This window comes from Pagrus major, chromosome 21 (genome assembly GCF_040436345.1).
Source record: "Pagrus major chromosome 21, Pma_NU_1.0".
In the NCBI taxonomy this organism is placed as follows: Eukaryota; Metazoa; Chordata; class Actinopteri; order Spariformes; family Sparidae; genus Pagrus; species Pagrus major.
Window position 1 is genome coordinate 3,198,082 of NC_133235.1, and position 13,303 is coordinate 3,211,384.

Here is a 13,303-nt window from a genome sequence, read left to right on the forward strand (position 1 = left end):
TTATTAGTATGGGACTACATTTGCCAAATTACAGCCTGCGTTGTCTAATTAACACATCATATGTCCATGTTAGCATTAAGCGTGGTATCTGCATTATTATTTGGTAGTAAGGGTAAAATATATATATATATATTGGATCTGATATGGCATTGCATTTGATTTCCAGTTGCATGGTCATGTAAAATAGTGTGTAACATTATATTAGGATCTCCTAGAGTCCTTGAGTATAATTAGTATAATGGTGTCAAAGTATAGTATATTTTTTGTCTAATCTGATACATGCTTAACAAATGGTGACTGTGGCAAAACTGCTTTTACTAGCTGTGAAAAAGCACACATAGTGAGGTGCAGTCTAATGCTTCAAAGGCAGTTTATTATAACTAAAACATCTACACAAGTATAGTGAAAATATTACCACTACAACCTCAGCTACTGTTTAAACACAACTTCCGAAGCCCCTGCACATGTGCACACGTGCACACGTGTGCGTGCGCGCACATACACACACAAACACACACGGCATACAGCAGGGACCTTGAATCTATTTACCCACCCAGATCTACTATCACAGCATGGTCGTTCAGGTAATGGACTCCAGTCAAGGCCATCAATCACACACATAGATGCATGGAATCTTGTTTCCTAGAGAAACTCCTCTGACAGAACAGCCTTGATGATTTTAATATATTTTTTTTAATTATGATTACCATTATTTTTAAATAAATTCACAAAATTAAAATGATCTGAAAATGAAATCTGAAAGCATGTTTATACAAATATAAACAGTTTGTGTCAGAATTTTAACAACCGATCTGATCTTGCAATACTATTTGCAGGTTTTGGACATCCTTTATCCAAAACTACATGCAGTGTAATGTCAAAGAAAATGATTGCAGATGGTATAATAATGCTCCTATTGTTGCACAACAAATAAAGAATAAAACTTTGTCTTTTTGCTATTTGGGTGTTTGTGCTGACGCTGGCTCCAGTGATGACATCATACCATTCCCATGAATCCGCCCTTGGGTCCACCCTAAGGGTTAAAGCAGGCATAAAAACCTGCTGCACGCTGCCTGTCGTCACTCTGGGTTGAACCAGCACTGCTTACTGAAACATAGTCACAGGTTGCTTACTCAATCTGCAGTGACAGACAGTGTCACTTTGCATTCATTGTCTGTGCGTTGGAAAACTCTTAGATAAACATCCTCTCATCATCATCAACATCAACACCATGATAATAAGCATCGCTCTGATCTGGGCAGTAGTGGTAGGATTCTGCTGCCTTCTATGGCTCGCTGTGGGGATGCGACGCAGGTAAGGCTTTTCTTTTAACTTAAACTGCTGTATTTTACTGAAGTAGTGTGTAACATTGATAGGAATCTCCTAATCTAGAATGATCTGAGTGACACTCAGATCAACACTGACGCAGCCTTTTCCAGGAAAAGTAACAATACTGTGCATGATTCATGTGACCACTGATGTAACCACACTATTGTGAATGACACAAGTATGCATGTTGTGTGTTCTAACAAGACAAAAAGCTTTTGTAAGGATGGTCACATTTGTTTGGTATGCAGTTGATTCACAAACATTGTCACCAGTGTGCTCTTAGTGCTTAGCTGCTATTGTCAAACCTAAAATTCCTCAATAAGTTCACCACTGAGATGTTCACATCCACACATATTTAGAATGAAGATGTAGCTGATAATGAAGATGGGTAAGTGTTGGGGTTAAAAACACTGGGCCACCCGGTCGGGTGTCAGTGTGTCCAGGCCCATTTTACTATGACACGCACGCATGCACGCACAGACACATGCAAACACACACATGCACACACACACACAGACTTACATGGGGAAAACATTACCAGCCGACACTTTCGTGGCTGGTAATAGCTCTACAAACTTCTAAAAAAAACAAAAAACAAAACATAATTGTCCAAAAATGCACTCTAATGAAGCTTCAAACAAGATTTCAGGAAAACCTGCTATTTTTGAGATTTGCAGAAGTTTTCATTGGACAGAGACAAAAAGAAAAAAGTTCCATGAGCTGGTTATAAATTGGACCAATATTGATGAATATTGTGATAGCAAGCAGCAAAATGAGCAATAAATAATTAAAATGTATTGTGCATCAGAGTTTATATCCAGGCAAACAACTGCAACCCAATACAGAAAAGACTTCGACCTTGCATCAGTGTTTCTGCTGGTAGTTGTTACTTGTTTTGGCGTCATACTGAATATTGTCTGCTGGCTCTTTCTTGTCAATGGTCGTAGGCAACCTGGTGAACCTGCAGTTGAGAATGGCTTCATTCCTTACCTGGGCTGTGCTCTGCAGTTCGGGGCCAACCCTCTCCAGTTCCTCCGCAGCCGCCAAAACAAATACGGCCATATTTTCACCTGCAAGATTGCAGGCCAGTACATCCACTTCCTGTGTGACCCCTTCTCTTACCATTCAGTCATCAGACAGGGGAGACACCTGGATTGGAGGAAGTTTCACTTTGCTACGTCAGTCAAGGTCAGTTTTTGTGATTTCATGTTTTAATATTCATACCATAATCTGTCAGGATTTTTTCCTCTTCCATAATGGACTTTTTCATGCTTTCATCTGTGAGTCTAAGTTCTTCTTTTATCCCTGACCAGGCTTTTGGCCATGACAGCTTCGACCCTCGCCATGGCCACACCACAGAGAACCTCCACCAAACATTTCTGAAGACGTTGCAGGGTGAGGCTCTGCCCTCCCTGATAGAGACAATGATGGGCCACCTCCAGGATGTCATGCTGAGATCGGATACACTCAGCCCCAGCAAGGACCAGTGGGAGGTGGATGGCATCTTTGCTTTCTGTTACAAGGTCAGTAATTGGACTTAAGACTGAGAGCAAGAGAATTTAAGACACTGTAATAAGTAGTTTACTATCAGGCCTAAGGCTCTGCAATAGATTGCAGAAACAATCCAGAATAAGATTTGCATCCAAAAAAAATGACTTCTTTTTTTATAAAACTTGATCAAATTTAACACAAAAAGTTCTCAGTTGGGACTAGATTAGTAACTAAGTTTGGACACCGTATACTGAGTTAGCATTTCCATAGCCTCTATGCCCTACATTTGGAAACGAAAACAATGTATTTGTTCCTAACGGGTTTCCATCTGTCCTGCTGTACTCCAGGTGATGTTTGAGTCTGGCTACCTGACTCTGTTTGGTAAAGAACTAGGTGACGATAAGTGTCAGGCTCGGCAGGAGGCTCAGAAAGCCTTGGTGCTCAATGCTTTGGAGAACTTCAAAGAATTTGACAAGATCTTCCCGGCATTGGTGGCTGGCCTGCCCATCCATGTCTTCAAGAGTGCCTACAGTGCCCGCGAGGTTCGTGTGCTTTTCCTACAACTCTCAGTGGAGGCAATGATCAAATAAACATAAATGTATGTAAATGTATGTATCTAAATTTATTTTTTGTACTTATTTTCTTCAAATGTCTAGAACCTAGCAAAGACCATGAATCCTGAAAACTTGTCCAAGAGGACGAATGTTTCTGATCTAATCTCTATGAGGATGATCCTGAATGATTCCTTGTCTACCTTTAATGACCTGAGCAAGGCCAGGACCCATGTCGCTCTGCTCTGGGCTTCACAGGCTAACACCCTACCTGCTACCTTCTGGAGTCTCTTGTATATGATCAGGTATGCTGATAGTTCTATTTTTCTATACTGTGTCTGTAAAAAAGTGTCTGTTTGATCATGGAGTCAGATCAAGAGTCACATGCCAGTGAAAGTTTATCAGCAGCAGAAAGATTTACAAGCTCCTCACCATATTAGCAGAATTAATTTTCTATGTATTCTAGAGTAAGTCAACACCTTTCAAGCTGTTGCTATTAGATACTCAATTTAGTTCACTGCAAAACACAATTTGCTTCTTTTAGAAAACCTTAACAATTACAAGGATAATTGTGAAAATATAGTGATGAGTGATGCAATTACAAAGGAGGTATATCTGTAGTCTCTGACCTCTCTAAACCATTGTTAGCAAAAACAAAAAATAAAATGAGCTGTCTTCCTGTTGTCAGCAAAATGTCAGGTGTGATTAATTATTATTACAAAAACACACCTCTACACAGATAGCCTGGGGCTAGGGTGGTTATGTTGCCATAGACATCTCAAACCCACATTAGACCAGTCTAACTGGCTGGTCTAACTCAGTTGGTATACAGTATGTTTGTGAAACTATATAAGTAGCTTACATTCTTGTTGTAAATTAAAATAATTTATACCCCAACTGTTAAAAAGAAGATAGTTTAGTTTGGTAAGCAGTCAGGTCAACATGAGCTGCTTTGCTGAATTAAACGTATAATATATAGGAATTCTGTATTAAAATGTCAGAAAACAGCTAGGCCTTTGTTACATGTTTTTTTGAGTTGTGTACTCACATTATCCTAAATGTTTGGAACAATGTTCAAACCCAGAGAAAGTTTACTCTATTATGTTGCCGTCGCTACTTCCAGGATAGGGAAGTTGGTAAACGAAACTATATTTGATATGAATAAACTTTTAGACATTTCCTCATCTGTGAACATTTGTGCCTGATTCACGTCAGATAGATTTTTATCAGCAATGGTGATTGTTATAATGTTGTATTAACCACCAGCAAAGCAAGTTTGACTGCAGATCCTGCAGTCAAACTCGCTTTGCTGATGGTTAATACAAATGATCCATTTGTGCTTATTTGCCTTACTCATGCAGTGTTTGTCCACCTCAAAGATTGCTACATTAGCAGAGAGCTAACATCAGTCAGCAACGGGACACAAAGACTGAGCAGCGGCTCCTCCCCATAAAACATTGCAAATGTCTCATGTTTTGTTTTAAATCAGACTCTCAGAGCAGCAGAAATTACATATTGTATGGGCTATTTAGCTTAAGTACCTAGCTAAATAGCTAACAATACTATCACGTCACCAAGAATAACTGTGTTCACCTCCCTCAGACTTGCACCAACGTGACAAGAGCTCAAGAAAAAAATATTACCCATGTGCAGCAATATATATTTAGGACAAATCCACCAAAATCCTTCATATACAACAATTCACTGTCAACTATCCCTGTACCCCATATATTGTATAACCAGAGATTTTACATCATATTGCTGCATATTTATCATTGTCAGACAGTTGATCAACATGATCTTATTTTAACTTATATCTCTAAGTTAACTCATGTATTTCATGTGTTAACTTAGAGATGTAAGTTAAAATAAATACATGGTGTATGTAACCTTACGTATTTATTTTAACCCAAACCATGATTTTTTCTAAATCTACCCAAGTAGTATTGTTGCCTAAGCCTAACCTAAGTGCAACCCTGTTAACATGTTTACAACATTAACATGTTTATAGTTGTTACTATGACAAAGAATGTCACATGACCCCCCTCTTTCTTGCAAGTCCAAAACTGATAAAGTGTAAACACGCGAAGATATCAAGTGAAAGGCTTATGGAGACAGTGTTAAACGACATGCAAAAGCTTAAAATGCATAGACCTGACAGGCGAAATGTCCTTAAAATGTTTTGCTACTTACACCACATCCCATGATATCACATTGGGTGCAAAAAATCTGGCATGAAGGCATCTCAGCTGGGTCCATGTTGTCCATTTTAGGACAATGTCACAGTATATTTTTCACACTCTTGCAGTGCATTAAGCTTATAAAGCAGGGTTTCATAACATGTGTATCTGCACCAAGCGTCACAGTTACAGATAAACCCCACTGCAGGAAAGTAGAAACAATGAAACAGAGTAATCCTATATCAGTAAACAATAGTGCATCTCTAACAGTGACAGTAACATTACTAACAGGCTGCTTCATTCTCAGGAGTCCAGATGCTATCAAAGCAGCTCGTGAGGAAGTGCAGAAAGTTCTGGAGGACGCAGGTCTGACGGTTGACCCCAACAACCCCACTCTGAGCTTCACCAGGGAGCAGCTGGACAACATGCCTGTTCTAGGTAAGACTACTGACATATACCAGCCCCCCAGGGGGTTATTGTTGTAAGACTGGTATTGCATACACAGTATACAACAAACCACTTTGGTCTGTGTACATAATTTAGCCATGTTTTATCCCTTGATTGCAGTAAATAGATGTTATTAACCTATTGTCTTCCTTTACGTCTTTCTTTCTTCCTATAGATAGCATCATAAAAGAAGCCATGCGTCTTTCCAGTGCTTCCATGAATGTGCGTGTTGCCAAAGAGGACTTCCTGCTTCACCTTGACAACCAAGAAGCTTACCGTATAAGAAAAGATGATGTCATTGCCCTATATCCGCCCATGCTGCACTATGATCAAGAAATCTATGAGGATCCCTATGTAAGACCACTGTGTAATAACTGCAAAATAATTAGAAAACTATCTTTCTTAAGAAATCACTATAACTTGAAACTACTGAAAACTCCTCTTCCTCTCCCCCTCTCTCCTCTGCAAACTGCAGGAGTACAAATTCGACCGTTTCCTTGATGAGAAGGGTCAGGAGAAAGCCACTTTCCACCGCAATGGCCGGCGGCTACGTTACTTCTATATGCCTTTTGGCTCCGGGGTCACCAAATGCCCTGGCAGATTTTTTGCTGTGTATGAGATAAAGCAGTTCCTTTCCCTGGTGCTGTCCTACTTTGACATGGAACTATTGGACCCTGCTATCAAAGTCCCACCTCTAGACCAGTCGCGTGCTGGTCTGGGAATCCTCCAGCCTACCTACGATGTGGATTTCAGATACAAGCTAAAATCGAACTACTAGGCTTTGTTGTCAAGCAGAGTGAAATATTGTACATAGTGTATATTTGGAGATGCTTTGTTGTGTATGTAAATAGACTGAATTATATGTGTTGCTTTAATTTGCTGCTGGTAGTTTTTGAAAGATCATTGTTATTTCAAAATGAAGTTAAGAGTACAAAATGCTAATATCAATCCCTGGACATACAAGATATCCATCTTAAAATGTAATGTTCTAAGATTAGTTCTTTAGAAATGTATGTAAAGTATACATGACTTGTAGTAAATTGACTAAACATGGAAAAACACTGATTTGCTCCTTTAAGCTCTAGAGCTTCTGGAAGTTCCCATTTCTGCGGCAAATCATGTTCTTTTTATATTTGGCACATAGAATGGTGAAAAATCTGTGTGCCATTTTCATTTCACATTAACTCATTTTTTCTCTTGGGTGAAATTGCTGAGTAATGAATGCATCATTGTAATCAGAATCTGTTTCTGACTTAACCTTGTAGTTGAAGATACAGTTTTCATCAACCTTGGACTTCGCTCTTTTTGGCTGTCTCATGCTCCAACACTGCTGTCACTTCAGGACATGTCTGATTGCTGGTCTGATTGTGCGTGTCTACCCTGTCAGTATTGTTAGATATGCAGCTTAACTATAAGATAAGTTTAAGTTTGTTTAATAAGGACAGAGTACATTTGTATGCTGCATTGCTCAAGCAGTTCAGCTGACTAGGGTTAGGGTTTGTGGCAACAAAGCCAAAATCCTGAAGCATATACAGTGTGCAAAGAAGATGAACTTATTAGGAGATGCAGTTCTTAATTCAGATGCATGAAAGAAACAAAGGAATGGACACTGACATCAGAATGAAGTCATAGTCTGACTGCATTGAGAAGGAGGGTAATACAGTTAAAGGTGTTACTGTTTTCAATGGAACTCCCCCAACTCCACATTAATATTTATATGCATTCACCTTCCATATTACAAGTTTAAATGTGAAATTGCGTACAAGATACCATTGTAAACATGCACAACTTTTTGACTTTTTCCCTTGACAATCTAAGGTTTGTCACTGTTGGAGAGTGCAATCCACATGTGTATGTTGACAAGTACATACTGTGCAAATGGGTAATAAATCAATACATTTGTACACCTGTCTGGACTGTGTTCTGATGTCTCTATCTGTTAAACTTAGACACACAATAATTCAAATATTTGGTTAAATGTCTCTCGGCCATTTTCGTCCTCTGGATGAATCTTTAACCTCTCCTCTTGACAGAATCTGTAAAGTTCAACTAAATTTGTTGTCTTCCTGGTGCAGACTTGTTTCTTCAGCACAGTCCACATGTTCTGATGGGGTTCAAGTCAGGACTTTGGGAAGGCCATTCCAAAACGTCAGTTCTAGTCTGATTGATCCGTTCATTTACCACTTCTGATGTGTGTTTGGGTTATCATTGTCCTGTTGGAACACCCAACTGCACCCAAGAACCAATCTTCTGCTGATGATTTTAGGTTTTCCTGAAGAATTTGGAGATAATCCTTCTTCTTCATTATTCCAATTACTTTCTTTAGAGCAGCAGATCCACTGGCAGCAGAACCGTCCTGCAGCATAACACTACCATGGTTGACAGTAGATGTGGTGTTTTTGGGGTTAAAGGCCTCGCCTTCCATCTTTGTTGGATGTTTTTAATGTTTATTACTCGGGACAGTTTGGATGATTATCCACACATGCCATCATTGAGCTTGCCAGCCTATTTGTTTGCAGGATATATAAATATGGATGTGGTTTATTCATTTTGAAAAGTTTGACCTGATGAAGATCCAAGTGTGATCAGATCATAAGCCATTTTCACACAGAGATTCCGCATTATCACCGCAACGAAGGCTCGCCTTTACACTGCCTTTGTTTGTTCACACTGAACCAAGCAGCGTTGGCGCTGCTGAACAAAAACAGGCGTGACGGTACACATCATGACGTTGACATTCATGCGTTTTTTTTAACGTGTTTTTCGTATCCACCTGTTAATCTAAACATGTACCCGCCTACTGTTTATAATCATATGGATGCAGTTATAATCAGTGTTGGGCAAGTTAATGAAAATTAGCAATTAGTTACAGTTACTAGTTACTTCTTTTAAAAGTAATTGAATTGCTTTACCTATTACTGCATATCAAAAGTAATTAGTTACTAGGGAAAGTAACTTTTAAGTTACTTTTATGTCTGCTTTTTAAATGTAAATATAAACAGTACAGTCAAACACAATAAACATAATTTTTAGACCTATTTATTGTAATCAAAATCACAACTTCAAATCAAGCAGTAGTACAAAAGTCCCTTTTAATACTTGAAACAAAATAACAACTGTCTCAGTCATTTAACAGTGTGTTTTTTTTTACCACATTAGGCCCAATGAAATAAAAGTGATTGGCCTACAGTATTAACACTAATTAAAAGAGAAAACAAAGGTGCCTTGAGGTGCTGCATATAATTGAATATGTGATTTAACAAAAGCTTAACAAAATGGTTTAACAAACATGCCTCATAAGGCAAAGCTAAATAGAGATAAGAGATGAGATTCTCAACAAATGTTAAAATGGGCTAACAAGTCTCATCTCTCATCTCTGACCAGTAGCCACAACATTGCTAGCTCTCAAACCAGTGATTGTACCTCAGGAGGAGAAGCTTCTCAAACTTTTGGTCTGAGAGCCTATTCCTCTTTGGAGAGAGAATCGGGTTCCCAAGGCTAAAGAGTCTTTCCACAGGGGCACTGGACGGAGTGGCTGCATTATATTTAAGTGATACTCTCTTTATTATGGGAAACTGATTCAGAGCGTCCATCCCTGTGGCTCCTGATTTGAAGTAATCAGCTACTTCATTTTCAACAGAGACATAGGCATCCTCCTCAATCTCATCAAAGCAAAAGAATTCATCCTCTTTGCTAGATGGCTGGCGCTGTGTTGTTGGGGTTTCCCCTGGGTGTTCATCCTGCTCTGGGACATATTTTCTGCATTTTGCTACTAGACTTGCTTTTACCAGGTCCTTCCTCTCCTGGTCACGCAGCCAACGTAACTTGAACTTGGGTAGCCAGTAGAGCATCTTTATCCTCAAGAACACGTGCAAATCGTGTTTTGATTGCCTGAAATACATAAGACACAAAAGATATAACAAGAGTATTAAAACAAGTTTTAAAAACAAGTGTATTATACAATAAGCATATTTGGCATATAGCATAAATCTGGCTACAGAGCAATCACTACTAAATTGACCTGCACTTATAAATACTTCACATTGCCTAGACACAAACAAATGCAGCTGAGCTATTGATTGGATAAATATAAATGCAAAATAAAATAGCAGCTCTTACCTGAACAATTGCCTCGGGTAGGCCATCAGGGATTGCAAGGTGTTTTTTTAATTCCAGAGTCTTGGACTTCTGACACCTTTGAAGCACTGTGAAATCTATAAGAAATAATACAAAAAAAAGAATACTTTTAGCATTTCACATATTAAAATTAAATACAGTGCAAACAGACTCAGTCCGCGGGGTGACCAGGAGGTCAGAAAAAGTCCGGGGGACAACGAGGCGGTCGCGGTGAGGGATAGATCCAGACCAGGGGTGACCAGCAGGTCAGGGCAAGGGACCGTCCTCTGGAGGCCGAATAGGGGGCCGGCAACGAAGACAGAAGCCCTCCAGAGGCCTAGCGTGAGGCCAGTGGGGAAGGTGGAAGCCCCCCAGAGGAAGAGCAGGAGGCCAGCAGCGAAGGTAGAGGCTCTCCGGAGGCTGGAGGCGGAGGCCTGATAGCCTTCTGGAGGATGGTTGGAAGGCTGGGAACCACTGGCGGATGTTGGGTGGACTGCTGATGGAGGAACAGGAGCTAGAGTCAGCCGAGGCAGCAACAAAGGTACAGGGGCTTGAGTCAACCAGACCGCCGACGGAGAAACACATTGGTGGAGGTCTTCTGGGGCACCGACTGGTGACCACTGGCTGATGTTGGCTGGGCTGCCCTTTGGCTGATATGGTGTTGGCCGGGACCCACAACGCCCGAACTGGAGTGACGTTGGCTGGGACCCCCAACGGCGGAACCAGAGTGGCATCAGCTGGGACACAGGATGCCGGAGCTGGGCCGCTTGTCAGGTTTGGCGCTGGGTCGCTGGGCAGGCTTATCTCAAACCAAAAGTGAACGCTGATTTAATAATTTAATCTTGACCATGACCTTTTCTACAATGTGCAAGTTACAAGGTAATTTATTCGTCAATATATAACACAGGGTTCTATAACAAAATGAAAGTTTGTAAACTTCACACTACACAAATTACAGAACATATACAATTATTAATATAGAAACATATATAAACACATAGTGCATCTTTTGAATCTGTGTCAGGGTGTATGTAAGCAGCAACAACGAGAAAGTGATGATAATGTGGTTGGTATCTTCATATTAGAAGTTCGACATCTGGGAAACACTGTCCATCAACTTTGACTGTGTGTGAGCACCAAGCATCGATGTTATAAACACAGAGACCCCCTCTCCTCGTCCAGCTGTAGTCCTGCACACTGTCGGCTCAGAACTGCCCATCAAGTGCAACAGTTTGATGTGAGATCTTGTGGTGGAGACAGGTCTCTGTGGGCACAGCAGTCTCTGATTTCACATTGTTTTGCAGCCTGAGTCCCATTTTGTTCATTTCCTTTCCCTGTGACCAGATATTAGCCAGGAGCAGCCTTTCATCAAGCTGGTATAGCATGGCTCTTATTCCAACTGTCTTACTCCCTGGGGCCATCTAAATGGTTACACCCCGCCTTTCCGAAACCCCGCTGTTCCGAAAATAGACTTCCATTCTTCGTAATGGCGGAGTTTCCCATTTTTTCTAAAGACCCCGCTATTCCGAAAAGGCTATTGGGGAAACCCTAACCCTAACCCTAACCCTATTGGGAAGTAATTTGAACTTGAAAGTCTGAACAGCTGTGTTTTTGGGGGAGGGTCGGAACAGCGGTGTTTCGGAGTGGGGGTGTTTCGGAATGGAGGTGTTTTGGAATTGAAGGCTGTCCCCCCATCTAAATAGTCATGTTGGATGGCCGAAAGGTGGGCCTCCAGAGGGTCCCAGCTTTAGCCGCTGGCCTCCCGCTAGACCTCCAGAGTGTTTCAGTCTTCGTCACCAGCCTTCCGGCGGTCTCAGCCTTCATCGCCAGCCTCCAACGGATCTCAGCCTTTGCCACCAACCTCCAGAGGGTCTCAGCCTTCGCCGCTGGCCTCCAGAGGGTCTCAGCCTTTGGCGCTGGCCTCCCGCTAGACCTCCAGAGTTTTTCCACCTTTGTCACTAGACTCCTGATTGGCCACTGCCCCTCACCCCGATCTGACTAGTGTGTCTATATATAGTCTTTGTTCCCTGTGTTCTTCTCCAGTGTCTCCTCCGGTGTCTCCTCCAGTGTGTCCTCGTGCCCCGCGTGTCTCCCTATGGTATGTTTCTGTTTTTTTGTTCCTTGTGTTTTCATTGGTTTGTACACTGATTTTGTTTGTACTTTGTTTAAGCTCTTTTGTTGATACTTTGTCTTTTGTCCTTTTGACTTGCTTTTGGTTTTCTCGTTGTTTGTTCCCGATGTTGTAAATATTTTTCTCTGACATAGGTTACGATAACAAATGCTTTTATTTTGAAATAGGAATGTGTTGTGTTGTCTTCCGCCAGTGTAGCGTTTAGACGTTAGTCGCTACAAAAGAATCTTTTTGTTGCTAAGTAACGGATCTGTTTTTTCCTCCTCGTACCTTTATGTCCCCGTTGCTGTTTTCCCTTCCTTGTAACAGTGTTTCCGTGTTTTAAATCAGTAAATATGATCGGCTTGAATGAGAAGCAGCAGTGATCATCATTTTTTAAGAAGCTCCAACACTTTTGAAACAACATTTTTTGGTGCCGAAACCCGGGATTTCAAGACTGAAAGACTGTGAACGTTGTCGAAGTTGGAGCTACCGTTAAAACTGCCGTTAGCAGCGGAGATGGCCGAGCACTACGAGCGGATGAAACGGAAACGAAAGACGATCCGCACCTCCACAACAAAACTTTTGACTCGTATGGAAGAGGAGGTGAGGAAGGATGGACCCGACTGTGACAAACTCCGTGAAATGCTGTCGGTTTTGGCGATCAAGGAGGAAACTGTAACGGACTTGGACAACGGCATCGAGGATGAAACGCCGACGGACGAACTGGAGGCAGAGATCGCGACCACTCAGGACTACCAGGACCGCATCATCACACTGAAAGCCCGGGTCGATAGGCTCATTAGGACAACGCGGGACCCCGTGAGTGAGCGGATGAGTGACGCAAGCTCTGGCACAGTAAGATCAGAAAGCAGACAGACTGCTAAACTGCCAAAGCTGGTGATAGAAAAATATGATGGAGAAGTAAGCCAGTGGCAAGAATTCTGGTCCCAGTATGAAACGGCTATTCATGAGAATGACGCACTGTGTAAGAGGGAGAAGTTCACCTACCTGAGATCCTGTCTGACTGGAACAGCAGCAAGAGCTGTAGCAGGACTAAGCATGACTGATAAGAATTA

General features: G+C 41.3%; 1 protein-coding gene across 1 annotated transcript; it reads left to right on the top strand.

The window, feature by feature from the left end:
• Positions 1-1,072: 1,072 nt before the first annotated feature.
• Positions 1,073-7,902, top strand: cyp7a1 (cytochrome P450, family 7, subfamily A, polypeptide 1). The gene is made up of 8 exons (XM_073490687.1): positions 1,073-1,314; positions 2,277-2,517; positions 2,643-2,852; positions 3,168-3,362; positions 3,477-3,676; positions 5,859-5,989; positions 6,174-6,352; positions 6,474-7,902. Exons 1-8 carry the CDS (start codon positions 1,232-1,234, stop codon positions 6,774-6,776), a joined length of 1,542 nt encoding a protein of 513 aa, XP_073346788.1. The 5' UTR covers positions 1,073-1,231; the 3' UTR covers positions 6,777-7,902.
• The last annotated feature ends 5,401 nt before the right edge of the window (positions 7,903-13,303 follow it).

What these genes read in the sequence shown, in the direction of transcription:
- cyp7a1 (XM_073490687.1), top strand. Translation starts at nt 1,232, where the DNA reads ATGATAATAAGCATCGCTCTGATCTGGGCAGTAGTGGTAGGATTCTGC. An exon ending in GCTGTGGGGATGCGACGCAG is followed by an intron (nt 1,315 to 2,276) that starts GTAAGGCTTTTC and finishes CAATGGTCGTAG; the next exon opens with GCAACCTGGTGAACCTGCAG. An exon ending in GTGCCTACAGTGCCCGCGAG is followed by an intron (nt 3,363 to 3,476) that starts GTTCGTGTGCTT and finishes TCAAATGTCTAG; the next exon opens with AACCTAGCAAAGACCATGAA.